Source organism: Pinus tabuliformis, chromosome 8, assembly GCF_031772625.1.
Source record: "Pinus tabuliformis cultivar Carrire ecotype Pingquan chromosome 8, CPIR1, whole genome shotgun sequence".
NCBI lineage: Eukaryota > Viridiplantae > Streptophyta > Pinopsida > Pinales > Pinaceae > Pinus > Pinus tabuliformis.
Window position 1 is genome coordinate 1,424,595,212 of NC_142294.1, and position 20,586 is coordinate 1,424,615,797.

The 20,586-nt window shown below is 40.8% G+C and overlaps 1 protein-coding gene across 1 annotated transcript; it reads right to left on the minus strand.

The window, feature by feature from the left end:
- Positions 1–4,229: 4,229 nt before the first annotated feature.
- Positions 4,230–5,351, minus strand: LOC149240952 (replication protein A 70 kDa DNA-binding subunit E-like). The gene has a single exon (XM_089370385.1). The coding sequence runs from the start codon at positions 5,349–5,351 to the stop codon at positions 4,230–4,232; it is 1,122 nt and encodes a 373-aa protein (XP_089226511.1).
- Positions 5,352–20,586: the final 15,235 nt, after the last annotated feature.

Consider the following 20,586-nt stretch of genomic DNA (forward strand, 5'->3'; position numbering starts at 1 on the left):
ACTTGTAGGAAGTCTCAACTACCTTACTACTATCAGACCAGACATTTCGTTTTATGTTGGAACCCTCTCTAGGTTTATGCAAAAGCCCTCTGAAGGACATTGGTCTGCTGCAAAAAGTACTTGAAGGGAACTCAAGACTTTGGACTCAAGTATACACAGGTGGGTGACTTCAGCTTGATTATATACTCTGATTCAGACTTCGATGGTGACAAAGAAATTGGCATATCTACTTCGGGTTATGATATGAGTCTTAGATCAGGAGCTGTCTCCTAGAGATCACGCAAACAATTAGTTCCAACAGATTCCACAACAGAGGTAGAATATGTGGTAGCAGTTGAGGCAACAAAAGAAATTGTGTGGCTCAGGAAAATTTTGGAGGATTTGCAGGTAAAACAAGTACACTCGACTCCACTCATGATTAACAATACCTCGGCAATAAAGTGGGCCAAGAACCCAAAGTTCCATGATCGAATGAAGCACATCAATACAAAATATCATCTGATTTGACATCATGTTGAGGCCAAAACAATCCATCTTCACCATTGTTCCACTAATGAGCAGATTGCAGACATCTTCACCAAAGCGCTTGGAAGAGAAAATCTTGAAATATTCAGAACGATGCTTGGACTCACCAACATCCCTTCAGATTAAGGGGGGAATGTGGACACCTAATCATATGGATTGGGTGAACAACTGTAAATAGTGTAAATAAATAATAGAGGAAATGGAGTCATCGGGAGATGAAACTGAATAGTCACTCCCTCTTGTATATAATAATGAACAACCTAAATGAATAATACAATCTCATTTTTGAGGAGTTACCTTCTGGCCTGACAGTGGAAAACAAGAGTAGGACCATTTTTGCAAGGACATGAAGAGGGGTGGCATTTTGTATGTCGTTGAACACAATTATGAAGATTCTTGTAGTCCTGAAGGTGAGAGGATGCAAATATCAATGGCAATGGGAGGATGCATAGGTCATTCTTTGTAGAGATGTGTACATAAGGTCCACGTTGTTCAGGAGTGCGAGGATTCCAAGCATAAGTGTGTTCATCAAAAAAACACCTGGCTCTATCCATCATGACTTAGTCATCCCAATCGAGGTTGTCCATATCAGGTGCGTTTTCGAGCCAAAGGAAACCATGTATGTGTGCAGAACCCCTATAATGCCACTCTTACCTGCAAAGATGAAAAATGAAATTTTGTGAGACACCTGCACATCTAGACAAAGAAACAAAAAGGAGAAGGATGATCAGGGAAATACCTGCACTAGAAGTCCTTTGCATGTAAACCTTTTTGCAAGACCTCTTCAAGGAAGATTGTGAATTGATAATGAATGTACTGCGCTGTAAGATGTGGATTGTTGATTATATTCTTGAATTTCCATCTAGACAACTTAGATCAATCCTTGGGGGGGGGGGGTTGCAGCCTTCTAGGCATGACCATGTGCATGTGATGCCATTTGGTGTCAACTGAACTTAGGGTGAAGAAGAAAGTAAGACTACCTAGTTGTATGATCATATTAGTGAGTTCACCTCTGTGTTTTTTCCAGAACGAGAGTATCCCTCTAAGGCTTGATCAAAAGCTAATAATCTAGTCAGGAAGCATGGAATCAGGCATGTCATGGAGGTGTGAACGAAGGTCTGCAACGGTCATTGGAAATCCCTCTTCAAGGTTTCTCTTCATGAAAAAAACATTAGTTGCTTAACTATGATTCCACAACATAATATTGTACAAGTAATACAAGAATCTTGGATGCTGGGAAAAATGGTTATCATAGTAGTGTATGAGGTGAACAACATATTCTTGCATTTCAACTTTTCTAAGACGTGGCTAACCAATCATAGCAGCTCCTATGGGGAAGAGTGTGGGGAATGCCATAGCAAGGAGGCCTTCTATGGTATATTCATTGATAGTAGAGGGGGAAACAGAGGGCCAGGAAAGTGAAGTAGTGGAATTAGGATGGGGAGACTGCAGGTAGTTGCGTATTTCTTCAAGCTCAGTATGGGAATTAGGGAGTGTTGATACAAAAGAGGATGGTTGGAGGTTCATTGGAGTGGGGTGTGTCAGAATGTTATCATCAAAAGTAGGGAAGTCAAGCCTTGGTTCAGGAGAGGAGGGGGAGATGCGACAAATGACAAAAGACATATCGGTAGGGTGAGTCGGCAAGGCAGATATTGCATCTTGGTCCAGTTGGAAATTGTTGTAGTAGGGATCATGGGCTAGTTTTTATTCTAAATCCACAAGGACATGTGTCCCGCTAACAATGAAATCATATGTTTTGTGGTCATAACCATGCCTAGTAACAACACTGATGTCCGATTCGGAAACCAAACGCAGCAAAATGTTGGTGATGGCAGTGATGCCTTGCAAGAAACAAATAGTATGACCCATGTATTTATACTGTCCACTTCGTGCATGGATGACTTGCAAGATTGGACTAACACGTGATATGAGCATTTCTTCTATTTGTGTTAGAGCAACAAGGACAAATGGTTGGTCGCCAGGGTCCATGTTGTTCGCAAGGGAGAAGCGGTGGGTGGATTTTGTAGTTGCACATCAGGAGAAACAAAGGTTACCATGTAAGAATTTTTTTTTCATATTTGGGTATGATTCTTTTCATATGGAGCATATATGCAAGGGAAATAGGTCATCTATCCTTTCAAGGAATCGTTGGTGTGCATGGTTAAGGCCAGGGTTGACCAAAATATGGGGATGGGAGGGTGAAGGAGGATGAGTTGATGGTGGGGTGTGTGATGTACATGGGAAAGAAGTGGCTGTGAATTGAGGAAGTTGAAGGGTAGGTACAGTTGGAGTGGGGAATGTTAAAGGAGAGGGGTTTGCAAGTGAAGCTTCAGGATGTTGGGGAAGAGAAACATTTGATGGGGGTATAGCTGGAAATATTTGGGTGTTTAAATTAGCTTTATATTTGAGGTGTCTTTGTTTGTTGGACTCGTCTTTATTTTGTGCATAAAGGAGTCTCTTCTGAGAATTTCTTGAGGGGTTCGCAGAAGACATTGGCATGTCCATCTTGATACAAACATGGGGAGACAAGTTCAAGTGATTATAGGAGACCAGCAACAGTTGTCTTAAGCGCAAAGATAGAGTACATAGCCCACAAAAGTAAGAACTTCATTAGTGGGTATATTTTTGAAGTAGTGCTTTCTAGCTTATAAAGTAGATGTGTCTTTTGAAAAAGTAGCTAAAGTTTAGTGGCCGGAGAGGCCTTTTTTATAATAGAGTTTATGTTTCTTTGATATTATGTACTAATGTAATGTGATTTAAATTTTGTTGTTGGAACTTTGCCAAAGCTATATTTGCAGCGTAGAACAAGATTAGAATCAAACTTATTTCAGTGAAGTATTTTTGTGGTGATGGATAACTATCTATCATTCATTTACCAAGTAGATTTAAGGCAACCAAATGACAACCCTTTGTAAGAATCCAGTGTTTGTATTTAGGTGCACAAAGAACAATATAAAAGGATGTAAATATTCTATTTTGTTTAGAAGGAAGAAGAAAAAAAACATATATACTATATGTAAAAGTAAAAGATGGAGAAATATACAAAGGTGGAAGCTGCAACATGTATCATAGGTGTATATACATAAAGAAGATAAGTACAATGATGAAGTGAACAAAAAGAAGGGGGCGAGAAGGGACGAAATGACAATGAATGGAAAAGCATATAGAAGTTATTGTTTACACTTCACAGTGGCATGGGGAAAATAATTAGACTTTCAAAGACGTTGAACAACTGGAGCAGTAGACATTTTTTAGATTTCCCGGAGGAGAACGGAACATGCATAACTATAGGTGATTTCCTCTGAAAGAAGGGACGAAATGACAATGAATGGAAAAGCATATCAAAGTTATTGTTTACACTTCACAGTGGCATGGGGAAAATAATTAGACTTTCAAAGACGTCGAACAACTGGAGCAGTAGACATTTTTTCGATTTCCTGGAGGAGAACGAAACATGCAGAACTATAGGTGATTTCCTCTGAATTGATTAGTACAAACTTCAAATAGTCCACACCATTGAAGATATATGTTTTCACACACAATGTGAAGAGGAAAGGACGACATGAAACCCTTGCACGAAGCTCGTGGATAACACTAGGATCACTGGAGAGTATGAACAAGTATTTTTCTTGAACACCCATGAGTTCAGTTGCAAAATTCTCAAATGTGATGACATTTTCTAGTACGCCTGTGTGGTCATGCATTTAAAATTTCAGCACATATCGATAGTCACATTTCGGGAAGGCCCCACCACATTTTATGCGGTACCACATTCCATTTGAGTGGCTGACAACTTTTTCCATGCATTTCATTCCATCAAATGAGAGAGGGCATGCAAAGAAGTAGAAATATTGCATGTCAATAGAGGTGATGGTTCCACGAATAGAGAACCATGTTGGTTTTTCGGCGGGATGCGAGTCTATGAGGTTGAAATTTGTATGTTGTGGGTAGCCCTGCTTGGAAGTTCCTGATAATTTTCTACTTAACGATGGTGAAGAGGCCAAGAAGTCTCTTTGATGATGCCACAATTGGATTTGTTCAGTCTCTGGAATGGCAGGATCTAGCATGAAGATGGTGGTCGATATAGTCCCAACTATTCTTCCATTAAATTCAGCTATGCGAGCCCCTTTGATTGCAAGCACGGTCGAAGCACCAAAAGAGGCGAGTTCAACGATTTTCTTGCCCAAGGTGTGGAAATGCTCCCCCCATAGGGTGATGTCGATACTATATCCAGACATGTCTTCCAAGTTGACAATTTTCCTAGGTGTTTCAGAGCCATCTCTTCGACGAATGGTGGAAGTTGGAGAAGTGGACTTGACAATGCCAATGATGTCAAAAATTGAGCCGAGGTTTGTAGATCTGATTTCATCTATAGATTTAAAATAGAAACAGTGGAAAGGAATTGTCGGAACATCATCTAAGGAAGGTTCAATAGTGGAAGTTGGAAAGGGAGACTTCCCATTGCTATCCAGATGGTTGTAATTTCTATTTGTTGGTTTCACAGTGCCATTTGAAACCATGTAAAGCTTCTCAATTTGGACAAGGTCATGCAAGGAATATGTGAGATCATCGAAGGCAGAGAGATGGATTGTGTCATTGGCATAATCAACGAGGTCAAATACAAAGAACTTTCCGGATGCTCGAGAATTGTTGTAGGAGTGAATATATGTTTTTCCAAGCACCCTGCCATGGATCGACCATTGTTTACGATAGGGGCTTAGAGCATGGAATGGAAACAGGTAGAGCAGAGGAAAACTGAGTTGATGATGACTGTTAGCTTTGCTACAATCTTCAGCATTTGGAGGACCAAATACTAACTCAGCCATGTGTTTATGCTGAAAGGGAGCTCGCAACAGTCATTTACCTTCTTCTCCTTCAGCTTCGTTATACTCTGTTAGCCCTCTGTATCTTTGTTTTTCCTCCAAAACCCTGTACATACTCGATTTCCCTTGGGTCCCCGAGCGCAAAGTTAAACTCATGAGACCGTGATCGTGTAACCACACACTTTTCATAAGCCCTTTTCCCTCATCACAAATTGGAAAATGCAAAGGCCCAAGGTTTTCAAAGGAAAGCGCTGATCCGATTACTCCTTCACCATTGGATCAGTTCTACCATGATCCAATGGCTCGCGCCCCGCAAACCAATCTCCACCATCTGATCATCCACCAAAACGATCCAACGATGATCGCTCGTTCCGCACCCGTGACTTAACCACTTGTTAACTGGCGGGGAAAGTGGTTTTGGCCCCGTCACATCCGCCGCGTGTCAGGTGATGATTGCATCGCTCCCACGCGTACAAATACCGCCACCTCCGAAAAGCGGTGTGGGGAATATTGCTTACCGCCCTTGTCCTCTCTCCCACGCGTTATCTCCCATGCACCTTTGCCGTCTGATAGCCGTCGGATCTGCCCGCCCGTGATCCGACGACTCACGTTTGTTGTTCCCGATTCCTTCCGATATCCCCTATAAATCGATCTCCGTCGTCCATCTGTGAGATCTGACGGCTCATAATCACTCCGCTTGTCCCGCCTGTCCCCACGCGTTAACCTCCATGTACGTCTTCCACCCAATCACCGTCGGATCTGTCCGCCCACGATCCGATGACTCACGATCATTTTGCCTCCGTTCCACCCTGTGCTCCGTGCCAAGAGATCCCTGCCGTCCATCTCTGCGATCCAACGGCCGATTTCCCTTCTCCATCCTTCCCGACTATTCACGTCCATAACCATTCTGTGCTCCCGAAGGACGAAGGTGGCTAGCTACCTGTACCCAGCGCAGTTACTCTTCAACAACTGCATTCAAGAGCAGAGTGGCCAAGAAGAAAAGGACTAGCCTCGAGCAGTTAAAGGCATTTATCAGTTATGGAATGTCTTCCATATTACACTTCACCTGCTCGAGGACTACAACAGAGCATCATAGAATGTCAAATTAATTTATTGAAGCTAGCAGAGTGTAGCAGAGACTCCATCAGAGAATTAAAGTGGTTGGTGGCCAATTATGACCCCTCCACACATTAAGCAGTAGAATATCCTTGTAAAGAAACTCTATATATACCCAAAAAAGAGATGTAATGTGGGTTGATGGTTGTAGTTTTGATGTAAGGTTCAACTTCTGGAGACTGTAACTACTGTGATACTTGCAGCGTCTGGTCTTCATTTTCAGCTAATACAAGCTTCTTTTGCTGTTAATTGCTCACTTTCCATTTCTACTCTGTTCTAGGCTGTGCCTGTTATGTATTTTTCATGTGCTCTTGATGTTTAGCATTAGAGGGGCTGTCATCCCACCTCTGTGTTAAAATCTAGTATGTATCATTGAATGTGCTATGCAGGTTTCTGTTTATTTAGTGCCAAAGAGCTGTCATCCTGTCTGTGCATTAGGAAATAGATTTGCAGACCTCTTTACTGGTTGCAGCCGACCATCACATGGTCTTGTGCATCTGTTGGTGTGGTCAATACTCTCCATGTTCAGTTAATCCTCAAACTGTGGGTAATTGGTGGTCTAAAGCCTTGTAGTCTGGGGGTGTTCACCCATGTATGGGGTTAAGCACAGTAGAAGTGGTTATCTGGCTTGAATATGCATCATGCCTTCCATTCATCCATTTCCAACATTTTGTTGAGTTTGTAATGTTCCCGAGCATCTATGAGATACAACCTAGGAGAGTTTCTTGGGGTGATAACATTAATTGGCGCCGTTGCCGGGGAGAAGAGATTGAAGCTCAGCTTCCCTGGAAGACGACACAGTTCCAGATTTTGATGATAGACAAGGTCTGGGCACATTTCTGGTTGTAATCATCTATCTGGCGACTCCACTAGAGGAAGACCAACCTTTGGCGACTCCACATTGCAGTTCTGGCTTAGTTTGTGAGACATGCTAGAAGAAATCCTCAGAAATCACTAGCTGAACCAGTGCCTGACCCTGAGAAGATTGTTAAACCGAAGAAAACATCACAGAAAGGAGCATCAGGATCAGGTAAGCCTAAGAAAACTTATGCATCTCTGAAAGATAAGGTTATAGCTGAGAATATACAATTTGAAGATATTGAGCCTAGTGTTGCTAGTGAGAAACTTCCCTCAGAGATTTATATAGCTCCTTGTTCAGTTAGTTCCCCTTTGAATCTCAGTCCAAAGAAAGCATCCCATACAGTCCATCATATTCCTCTGTTTCTGTCATCCTTTTCGTTGATCCATTCCACCCTGTCTACCAGTATCCTTTCATATAACCCAGTCATGGCAGGTCAGCAAGCTCTTACAAAGATAGAAAGAATCGTTGCTGCTAGGTATGAACCCTTGGTCTTGCCTATCCCTTTGAATGCCATGCCTGTAGGAGATTATCAAGAATATATACCTAAGTTTACTGGTACAGAAGGAGTAATAGTCAAAGAGCACCTTGAGTCTTTTTATAGCTATGCTGATAACCTAGATTCAGTGAAGAGGATGTGTGGATGAGAGTTTTTTTCCAAAGCCTAGATGGGGAGGCTAGAAAATGGTTTAGAGAATTACCCCCTAGGTCTATTGCAGACATTGAGGCCCTAGATGATGTGTTCCTAAAGCACTGGGGGGATAAGAAAGATTTTCTCTTTTATTATATTGAATTTGGGAACTTGCAGAGGGAGAATGGTGAGTTGCTGTCTGATTTCAACAAGAGATTCAACCATATGTACAATAGAATACCAGCTGAAGTCAAACCCACCCCTACTTCTGCTATGATTACTTATGCTAGTGCCTTCGATTCTCAGTTCTGCCTACTGTTAAAATAAAGAAGATGTACTTCTTTGGCTAATATGCAAGATGCAGTCTTTGCAGTAGAATCAAACATCATAGCTGCAGAGAGGCTCGAAGATAATGCTGAAAGGAGAAGACGGGGGGTGAGCTCTCATCATCCTCTGATCCTGAGATCGATAAATTAGCCAGGATGATAGAGTTATTAGCCTCTGAAGTTTCCAGATTAGAGGGCGAGCAACACTCTGAAGAAGCAGGAGCTCCTTGTGACTTTTCTCTTCCAACTCCAAATCCATATAGAGGAGCACAGGAGCAGTTGCAGGTTTTGCAGAGAAGTAGAGATACAAACGAAGACCAAAGGGTGAAGACCCTTTTTCAGACTATAGTCATGGAGGAAGAGCTGTTTGAAGAGGAGGAGGAGGTCCATGGTTTGGAAGATAAGGGCAGTGCCCCTTTCTTAACCAGAGCTACCTATGAATAGTCACTATCTAAAGGCATTGCTCATGAGTTTGTTGTACCTGCAGAACAACAAGCTTATCAGCAGAAGCAGATAGCAGCAGGTCCTACCATCCTCGAAGACCCTAAGCTTGAAGCCAGCTCATCCTCACATGACTATGCAGATCTGCAAAGTGACCAACCTGCTGATATCCCCAGTCCAGTGATCAAAAAGGGAGAAGAAAACTCCCCATCATCTTTTGTTTCTCTGTTTTTTCAAGAGAAAATCCCTCAAAGTTTCCCCCTGAACACTGAGGCAGGACAAAATTCAATTCTCAAGGCTGATATGGATAGTATCTGTCTTGATATTCCGAAACCTACTCAGTTGGCCTCCACACAGCTTGAAAGGGCAGCTTTCCTGATGACAGAGGAAGAGGGTGCACAGTCTTGGGACTCCTCCTTGGATGTGGACTGTTCTGAGCAAAATGAAGGAGCAGATGATGTCTCTGTGTCCCCCGCACAAGATTACATTGGTTCATCATTCATACTAATTGTGCAGGCCATAGATGACATAGACAAGTACACAGCTACCATAGTTATTCATCAGGTGTAAAAAGGCTCCCATGATGAACATCCAAGAAGGAGAGCATACAGAGAGGGGATGAAGTTTGGATCATCTCTACCTGATAAGGTCAAATGTCCTAAACTCTTTGAGGTAGAGGATCAAATAAATCCAATTTTGCAGATCTATGATGAATCGGCCCAAAGACAGAGAGACAGTTTTGATGGTCCTGCAGATGGCCAGTTTTTGAATATTTATGTTATTTAAGGTTTTCAAGCCTTAATGATTGTAAGCATTTTCTTTTACAGGTTTTAGCATAGACTTAATTAGACTCCATGCCCAATGGATACTAGGCAATGTTTTTAAGCTTGTTTTGTATGAAGGCATTGGTTTGCAGTTCTTGAGACCTCACAGGGAGGATCTCATCCCCAGAAGGAGCCAGTGTTAGCTCTACTACAATCTTCAGCATTTGGAGGACCAAATACTAACTCGGCCATGTGTTTATGCTGAAAGGGAGCTCGCAGCAGTCATTTACCTTCTTCTCCTTCAGCTTCCTTATACTCTCTTAGCCCTCCGTATCTTTGTTTTTCCTCCAAAACCCTGTACAAACTCGCTTTCCCTCGGGTCCCCGGGTGCAAAGTTAAACTCATGAGACCATGATTGTGTAACCACGCGCTTTTCATAAGCCCTTTTCCCTCATCGCAAATTGGCAAACACAAAGGCCCAAGGTTTTCAAAGGAAAGCGCCGATCCGATTACTTCTTCGCCGTTGGATCAGTTCCGCCATGATCCAACGACCCGCGTTCCGCAAACCAATCTCCACCGTCCGATCATCCACCAAAGCAATCCAACGGTGATTGCTCGTCCCGTGCCCATGACTTAACCACTTGTTAACTAGCGGGGAAAGTGGTTTTGGCCCCGTCACATCCGTTGCGTGTCACGCGATGATTGCATCGCTCCCTCGCGTATGAATACTGCCACCTCCGAAAAGCGGTGCGGGGAATACCGCTTACCGCCCTTGTCCTCTCTCCTGCGCGTTATCTCCCATGCACCTTTGCCATTCGATAGCCGTCAGATCTGCCCGCCCGCGATTCGACGGCTCACGTTTGTTGTTCCTGCTTCCTCCCGATATCCCCTGTAAACCGATCTCCGCTGTCCATCTGCGAGATCCGACGGCTCATAATCACTCCGCCCGTCTCGCCTGTCCTCGCGCGTTAACCTCCATGTACGTCTTCCGCCCGATCACCGCCCGATCTGTCTGCCCACGATCCGACGGCTCACGATCATTTTGCCTCCGTTCCGCCCTGTGCTTCGTGCCAAGAGATCCTTGCCGTCCATCTCTGCAATCCAACGACGGATTTCCCTTCTCCATCCTTCCCGACTATTCACGTCCATAACCATTCTGTGCTCCCGAAGGACAAAGGTGGCCAGCTACCTGTACCCAGCGCAGTTACTCTTCAACAACTACATTCAAGAGCAGAGTGGCCGAGAAGAAAAGGACCAGCCTCGAGCAGTTAAAGGCATTTATTAGTTATGGAATGTCTTCCATATTACACTTCACCTACTCGAGGAGTACAACAGAGCATCAGAGAATGTCAAATTAATTTATTGAAGCTAGCAGAGTGTAGCAGAGAATCCATCAGAGAGTTAAAGTGGTTGGTGGCCAATTATGACCCCTCCATGCATTAAGCAGTAGAATATCCTTGTAAAGAAACTCTATATATACCCAGAAAAGAGATGTAATGTGGGTTGATGGTTGTAGTTTTGATGTAAGGTTCAACTTCTGGACACTGTAACTACTGTGATACTTGCAACGTCTGGTCTTCATTTTTAGCTAATATAAGCTTCTTTTGCTGTTAATTGCTCACTTTCCATTTCTACTTTGTTCTAGGTTGTGCCTGTTATGTATTTTTCATGTGCTCTTAATGTTTAGCATTAGAGGGGCTGTCATCCCACCTCTGTGTTAAAATCTAGTATGTATCATTGAATATGCTATGCAGGTTTCTGTTTATTTAGTGCCAGAGAGCTGTCATCCTGTCTATGCATTAGGAAATAGATTTGCAGAGCTCTTTACTGGTTGTAGCCGGCCATCACATGGTCTTGTGCATCTACTAGTGTGGTCAGTACTCTCCATGTTCAGTTAATCCTCAAACTGTGGGTAATTGGTGGTCTAAAGCCTTGTAGTCTGGGGGTTTTCACCCATGTCTAGGGTTAAGCACAATAGAAGTGGTTATCTGGCTTGAATATGAATCATGCCTTCCATTCAGCCATTTCTAACATTTTTTTGAGTTTGTAATGTTCTCGAGCATCTCTAAGATACAACCTAGGAGAGTTTCTTGGGGTGATAACAATGACGCAGAATCTTGTGTCGAAGAAAAAGTAGACGAGGCAGCGGCGTGTGACGTTGAAGAGGCCAGTTGGTATGTCAATGTTTGTTCAATTTGAAGAAGGTTTGGGGCCCCAATCAAAGTTGCATGACATTCAAAAACATCCAGTTCAATAGTTTGCAGACTCATGAAAAGAAAGAGAAAAGAAACGAGGCATTAGTCAGAGTGAGAGTGGCAGAGAGAGGGAAGGAACATAAAAACATCAACAATAAGGTGAAGAGTGAACATACACATAGTTTTGCAAAAAAGTGCAACTCACTTCTTTGAGAATGATAATCGAGCTCAACTGGAGGGCACCAGAGATGACATGGGAATTGTAAGCAGACGGAACCAAAGTTCTGTGGTGAGAGGTACCATTGGAGAGAGAAATGCGGTAGCATTGGGACAATGTATTTATGGAAGCAAGAAGGTCGAGTTCAATGATTTGGAGTGATTGGTGGATTGTTGTAGAGCCAACGAGCAACAAAGTGATTGCATTTGTTGTCAAGGAAACTTCCATGATGACGAGGAAAGGAGTTTTCCTGAAAGCTGAAAGCTCGTAAAATGCTGTCAACATTGGAAGAGAAGTGGAAATAAAGCAGCAAGCGCGGTAGTTCATAGGATTGGCATACTTGGAGCCAAATGAAAGACGAAAGATTTACAATTTAGATTGTTGCCAATAGTCAAAGGCAAAGGGAAAGGAAAATTGAAATGTTTAAAAAAAGAAAGTTGGTTGTCTATATATGGCATTTCAAAAACTCTACAGGTAGGTGTGTTGCACGTCATGACAAAGCACATAGTATTCTAAGCTATACATGCACCATGAAAACATTGATACTTGTCATTTGAGTGTAGAAGATGATATGGTTAGTAGGTTCTCGATTCTCACCTATTTGTTATTGAAATTCCAGGGTAGTTATTCGGTTGAATACAACAACACAATGTGCAGTAGCAACAACAAGAGACCAGAAATAGCACATAGACAACAATAGAAAATGAAACTAGGAAAATCAATAGAATAGTGCGACGTGAAGAGGCTAAATAGATCACATGCCCATCTACCAACTAAGAAGAGGGACCAATAAATCAAAGTTAGGACACGTGGTAGAGGTCGTGGGGTTATCAATGATAGATACAATGACATAGATGCTCGTCGAGCAAGAGTAAAGTGAGAATAAATGCACATAGGCATGCCATTAATTAGATTATTGAATAGAACAATCCTCGACATCAGGATGTGTGGATAAGTTTCAAACCTTAATCAAAGCAAAATTTCACATATTGATTAGATATACATGGGAGTTTCAGGATTTTGAAACTTTCACATGAGAATAATCCTTTTCGAAAGCATGCAAGTCAAAAGTCCACTCCAGAATATCAATGTGGCTCGTTTGAATAAACACATATAATAAAGTGTCTAGGGCATAAAACATATCAATTTCGTGCGAGCGAGAATAAAGTGAAGTAAACACACATGATCGGTCCATTAATTAGATTAATGAATAGAGTAGTCGTCGAGACCAAGATCTGTGTAGAGGTTTTAAGCTACAATCATTAAAAACATGTGGCATGTTGATTAAATATATATGGGAGTTTTCGGTCATTGAAACCTTCACAACAGAAGAAATATTTTGGGAATCTATGGGAAAGAAAGGCCAATTGATTTTATTAATTTTCCTATGTACAAGGGTGTAAAATATTAGATCTTCGTACGAGGGAGAATAATATGACAGTAAATGCACATAGTCGTCTAAAAAGTTCTAATTAATGAATAAAAATAAACACCGAGAGCAAGATACGTGCATAGAGAGTAGATCTTATCGGAGGTCGCATTCCAAAAGCTACAATAAGGGGTGGATGTGATTTCACAATTAATTTTGGTACGATAAAACAATCGGGGTTGCATATTAGTGGTTGTAGGTCCATAGCACAGTTCAAATATTCGGAAATGTAATTTTTGTTTATTATTACACAGGACCAATGATACATGTATCGGAAATTTCGAAAAGAATTTCCAGAATGTTATTAGTTTGACATAACGAATTCAATAATTTCGAGGCTCACAATAGGCCAAAAAAGGGCAACACATGGAATTATTCAAAAGGTTACACGTGCCAGTGATGTTTTCACGTATGGGAGATCAGTGATTGGAGGTTGAGGTGATTTGAAAAATCGAAGCGAAACTTCCGGTTCATAACCCCTGATGGGAGGGCTCTGATACAGGGGCTAGACTGTGGTCACATGAAGAGCCACAGGACCAAGGCCCAGACGTAGAAGGTGATCAAAAATCACCAATCGGTGAATTGACATGGTGTACACCAAGGTTACACCTCCCATTAGAAATCGCTGATAGAGAGGGCTCCGATAAGCACTGTTTGGCGCTTCATCTCTAAATGGTTTTGAGTTGGATGCATTTAGGGATGCGTTGCAGACAAAAATTGGTTGCGACAAGTGACGCGGGGAGGTTGACGTCATGATGACGTGCCAAAAGGGTTGACATGTGGTAGGCAGATTCAATAGTTTCAAGGCTCACAACAGGCCAAAAAAGGGCGACACGTGGCATTATTCAAAAGGTTACACGTGGAAGATACATGGCAGTGATGTCATCACGTATGGGAGATCAACGATCGGAGGTTGAGGTGATTTGAAAAATCAAAGTGAAACCTCTGATTCATAACCCCTGATGGGAGGGCTCTGATACGGGGGCTAGACTGCGGTCACGTGAAGAGCCATAGGACCAAGGCCCAGATGTAGAAGGTGATCGATGATCACCAATCAACAAATTGACATGGCGTACACCAAGGTTACACCTCTCATTAGAAATCACCAATAGAGAGGGATCTGAGAAGCATTGTTTGGTGCTTCATCTCTAAACAGTTTCGAGTTGGACGCCTATAATGGGTTAGAGATCTATCTCTCTATCTCTATATTAGCGTGACTATACTGATAAATATTGCGGTCACGGGAAGAGCCATAGGACCAAGGCCCAAATGCAGAAGGTGATCAATGATCAACAATCGGTAAATTGACATGCTGTCCACCATGATTACACCTTCGATTGGAAATCGTCGATAGAGAGCGCTCCGATTTGGGGCCTCACTCATTTCCTCTTCATGTATATCAGGTCACATCACTCATCAGAGGTCGCAATTTTTGGGACTGCAACCAAATACTACATTGTGGAATCGTTGATTGTAATTTTGTGATATTATAAAGGCCCAAGCGCGTGTGATGTGGTCCCATGCGTGTGTTGTGGTTCCACAGTCATGTCAAAGAACCTCAGGTGGAGGAAATTGCAGATTGGAGTCCCACGGTCAATCTCACCGTTGAAATGGTATATTATTTGAAGGTCGACAAATCTTCTATAGTGTCGAGAGGAGGAACCTCACCATAAAAAGCCTATCGGTTAAAAAAAAATAAAAAAATCCACTCCTAATACTTCAACTATATTTTGAAGCATGCCTCTATGGCAGAGATACGATGTTAAAGTTCAATTTTCTAGGTTCCTTATATGAAAAGAAAGGTCATTTCCATAGTAATACAGGGATGTAGCTAAAAAATAAAATAAATAGTCACTCCTAATACTTTTTCTATATTTTGAAGCATGCCTCCGTAAGGGAGATACAACGCCAAAGTTCAATTTTCTACATTCATATGTTGATTTGATAGGAATTGGCTTCCTACCAGAGCTATTCTTTTTTTTGGACAAAAAAACATGATATCTTTCTTTATTCAACTCTCTAATTTTATTGATTATTAGACAACTTTTGAGGAGGATCTTTGGTTTTGGTGAAACATTAGAATTTTTATAATTTCTCGGTTTCCACTATTTTCCAATTACTAAAACGCTATTTTATGTTAGTCATTTTCCATTATGTTTATACAATTTATTAGTTTTGGAAGATATTAGGAAATATTTGGGAACTTACATCAATTCCGATCCTGAGAGAGCTTTTATGGGATTATACACATATGTTTGCATTTGTGTGGAGATAGATCTTGGTAAGGGTATTATCAGCAAAATGTGGTTTCTCAAATGGAAAAAAATTCAACATATTCAACATAGTTATGTCTTAGATTATGATAACATGTCATTTCATTGTCAAGTATGTCCTTTGCTAGAGCATTTGTGAATGATTTCTCTTATATCAATTGAGAATTAGTTCCCTCTATGAATGTTGATATATCACTTTAAAACTTACAATTGGTTATTGTGGACCATTCTTTAAGGGGTTGGTAAGAGGTAATAGAGAAGAAGGGGAAAAATAAAGTGTGATGTACCAAATAGAAACATTCAGAGTAAACATTGTAGATATTACTTAGATATATTACAAAAAGGAATAAAATTGCAAACATAATGGATAATATGGACTAAAATATTATACTTTTATTGTTATGGAAGTAATGATTTTTTACCTCTTTGAAGGGGAAACCTCCAATAGATAAGAGATCAAATTACAAATGATTTCCAAGCCATCTTTTACAATGTTTCTCCATCTTCATATATTATTTTCTATCTTCTGAAAATACTTTAGAGAAGGAACTTTCTAGTAGGCGAAACCTTCTAGTAAGCCTCCTTACAATAATCATGATCACACTATTGCATGGGGCTTACCATTGATCATATCCATACGTGAGAATACATAGTAATCTATCTACTTAGGGGCGGTTGGACCCTAACAAGTCCTCATCCTTAAAAACCAACCTTGTCCTGAAGGCTACAAATGTGGGAAGTGTTGCAGAATGGTTATTCATTCTCATGTAAAATACTTCCATTGTATTTTAAAAACTTTTAGACAATGCACTTTGGAAACAACACTCTTGCTTGTCAAGGACCATCTTTTGGCTGTAACCAAATGGAATATTCTTTATTGAATTAAGGAAAACTAGATCGAACATGACAATTTGTAACAACCCTAGTCAAAAATCCATGTAATAAAGTTAATAAAGACAAAATATTAACCAAGGTCATGGGTCACATATTCCAAGCTGAATGTTGGGAAAAAGATATTGATTGGGATCACTGGTGATTAATTAATGGCTATGGAAATTGACAAAGGCTTTGTAAAGGCAAAGTGGCATTTATTGGCATTTATTTATGAAAATAATGGAAAATAGGAGAAAATGGAAGTGAAAGGTCACTACATGTGAGGAGGAAATTGAAGGAAAATAATGGAAAATGAAGAAAATAGAGGCCTCATTAATAAAAAGGCTTCTAAGTATCAGTTCACAACTTTTGCTTGCTTAGTTTTTTTTCTTTTAGTTCAGTTTTGGAGCTCTCCCTCTCTCAAACTCTTGGACACTTAGAGTTTTCTTGGATCACTCTTGGAGGAGTGTGGCATACTTGGGATTTGGAGAAATAAGGAAAAAGAAGAGTAGGAAAGCATAAGAGGATAGTAGGATCAACAACTACAACGGGTTTTGATTGCAGGTACTGAGTTGCATGTATGATTTCATTGCTAGTTTTGGCATGCATGTGGTTTATTTGTTATGATCTGTCATTGACATGGAGGACTGTCTAGATTGACAGTGGTTTTTCATAGCTTTTCCATTTCTAGATAACCATGGTGCTATGGGTGTCTTTCATTTTTTTTTTCTTTCTTTTCTTTTCTAGTTGGTTCTCATGTTCCTTATGGTTGTGGGTTGAGTTATTAGTTCCTGGAGCCTTGGTTGGACAAACGTTCTGGAAGCCTAGTAACAACTTGGGTTGAGTTACTAGTCCTGGAAGCCTTGGTTGGACAAACAATATGAAGCCCTTGGTGGGTTGAGTTACTAGTCTTGGACAACTTGGTTGGACAAATGCTCTGGAGCCCGACAATAGTTGTGGGTTGAGTTACTAGTCTTGGAATCCTTGGTTGGAAAAAATGATCTAGAGCCCTAGATAGATTGGGTAGAGACCAATATGGTGATGGTTAGTGATGTCTGATCATGAGGTAGAATCACTGGTTGAGGGTTGAGGTGGTTTGGCCTTTGGAAGCCCTAGTTTGGTTTTGTTTGATTTGTTTAATAAGATCCCACATTCATCCTTGGAATATGGCATAGGGGTGATTGGTTGAAAGAGAGATTTGGTTCAGCGCGATCTATGGTTAGGTGGTACATGGAATTCCCTGACTTGGTTGAATTTGCATATGATAATAAGAGCTCATTTTCCTTTGGTATTTTATGAGTAAATGTGCTTGTCGTTATCTGGCTTTAATGGTTACTTCATCATTGATATATCTCTAGTTATTTGTTAGTTATAAGCATGTTTTATGATAGTTGTGATGCATGGCTCTCACCATGTTTTGGTTAGTAAATTAAATGTTAATGAATGAATGATCTAATAGATAACAATGCAGCTATTGGGAGGAGACATATTCCTCCTTGATGATTCTCAGATAAGTATGAGGTCCCTATGTTTAGATATGTTGTTATGACCTGTAGATTACATGTTCATGATCTGTTTGACGAAATGTATGTCATGGATGGTAGGGTTCTAGTCAAGTCCTTGTTCAATATTTTGCATTAGTAGCATTGTTTCATTGCCATTTATCATTTCTAGAATTTTCATGAGGTTCTGGGCAGAGGCTTGAGTCCTAGCCCTGAAAAAGTGGCTTTGAATCTGAGGTCACTGGCACTGAACTACCTAAAAAAGGCCATAGTCGGATGGATTCCTTGTTGTGGGAGCGACTGAAGGGTCCCAATCACATGCATTCCTTGTCATGTGAGCAGTTGAGGCTCTAGGCCAGTGAAAAGGCAAGTTCTCTTAAGGGTTGGACACATGGAGGGGTTGGTTGGCTCATGAAGGTTCTGTAGCTCATGGAGGGTGTCTTATTGGTTCCACTTCCTTAAATCTACATGGAGAGTTGAATACTATCATAGTAACTCTTCATCACATGTTTACCCCAGTGGACCAGTTAACTTAGGTAAATGTGGGAGGCGGGTGTTACAAAGTGGTATGAGAGCATGGTTTCATTCTCCTTGGGTGATGTCTAGTTTATGTTCTCCTTGGATGAATGTGTTGTCATACGTAGATGTTGGTTGCATATGTGTCCTTATGCTTGTGGTCTATGTGCTTGTTGTGTATGTATGGTGGTGTTCATGGTTTTCATTGTGATGTCATGCACAAGTTGATGTTGTTGTTGTCAGAATGTGTTCGTCATGAATGCATGCCAATGTTTGTATGTAGTGTGTATGCATGAGTGTCGTACATATATTTGTTATGCATGCAAGGTACCTAGTCAGTGTTATTATTACGGAATTATGCATGGTAGCTAAGATAATGATTGAGATGATGTCTATATATTGTGATGATTATGATTGTACATGTATTTTTCTAATTTGATTGATCTTGTAGATGAGATATCCTCCCTTGAACTAAACTGAGATATGTTATTTTGTTTATGATTTGGTTTAGCAAACACGATATACCTTGTAGGAAGAGAAGAAAAAAAATGGCTAGAAAGATGGTAGACTATAGCTCACGAGATTCTCCCTATAGATCATATGAGAAACATGTTGATGAGTACTCCCCTCACATAACAGACACATTGAGAAGTTTGAAGGTGGAGATAAGAAGTTGAAAAGAAGATAATGACTAAATCATTCAATCATAAGAGAGACTTGTTAGGGCATAGGAGAAACAAGAAGAAGTTAATGTAGGCATCCTTCAGAGCTTGTCAGACTTGTAGAGACGGGGGCTACTTAGAATCATTCATGGATAGGAGGATAGGAATAACAAAGCATATGGTAGTAGGTCACATGGTGGGCAGAGGTTGGATAGAGATGACACAGTTAGAGATGGAATATTCTTGGATACACCTGATAGACGAGGCAGTGGAAATTGGCTTTACTCTAGTTCTGGTTCAGACAAGGATCATGGTCATCATCGTTATCATCATTATAGGAGGAGTGATAGGGGATATTTGTCGAATGAGTTCAAGAAAGAAAAGCCACCTAAATTTGATGGAGAAATGAATAAGTCACGGGATGCCAAAGTGTGGTTTCTAGGAATGAATAAGTTATTTAGATTGCATGATTACTCAGCGAACGTGAAGGCCAGAATAGCTACGTTCAATCTTAAGGGTAAAGCAAAAATCTGGTGGGAAGGTGTGAAGAATGTCAGAGGACACAGGTAACAAAGAGAATGCAACACCACCTAAGAAGTTTAATGCATCTGACAATGGGAATGCATTTGGGTCTGAGGAACAGAACAAGAGTAATGGTAGGAAGCCCTTGGAGTGTTGGACTTGTGGAGGAGAGCATCACAAGAGAGATTGTCCACAACATCAGGGTGGTAGACCAAGATCTACAGTGCTCAGGAAATGCGGAAAATGGGGGATATTGGACAAAGTATTCCTCAGTTTTATGAAGCGCTAGATAACAGGTAGGTAGATCACCAGTCATCTATTATCGAGAAGGATGGTAAGATTTGTGATCAAGTCATTTCTATTTTGATTGACCCTTGATCTAATTATAGTTATGTTAATCCTGACCTGGTGGATACATGTGGTTTGAATAAAGAAGTGCATGCAGAGTCTTTGTTAGTGAAGTTGGCTACAAGTACTACGAAGAGACTTCATCATTGGGTAAGAACTTATGCATTTGAATTGAATGGTATGTCTACATCAATGCATCTGAATGTACTTCCGTTTGGATCATACAATATGTTGTTGGGTATGGATTTGTTGTATCTCCGTAGGACCAAAGTGGATTGTTATGACAAGGCCATTAAGTGCTTAGATGATAATGGGGAACAAAGCATCTTGCAGGGTAATAAGAAGGAAACATTAGTTAGGATGGTGACAACTATGGAGGTTGTTGTTCCTCTGAGATGATAATGGTCAATTAATCATGCCATATCATCTAAGATATTTGTTTTGGGGGTTTTGGTTTTTGTTTTTATAGAGGACCAATACATAGAACAAACTGTAAGAATGATGTATTAACTCTTTTAGATAGTACTAATAGATAATCAAAGTGCTGCTATTTAGCTTCACATG

Coding starts and splice junctions, on each gene's coding strand:
- LOC149240952 (XM_089370385.1), bottom strand. CDS start 5,351: ATGGCTGAGTTAGTATTTGGTCCTCCAAATGCTGAAGATTGTAGCAAA.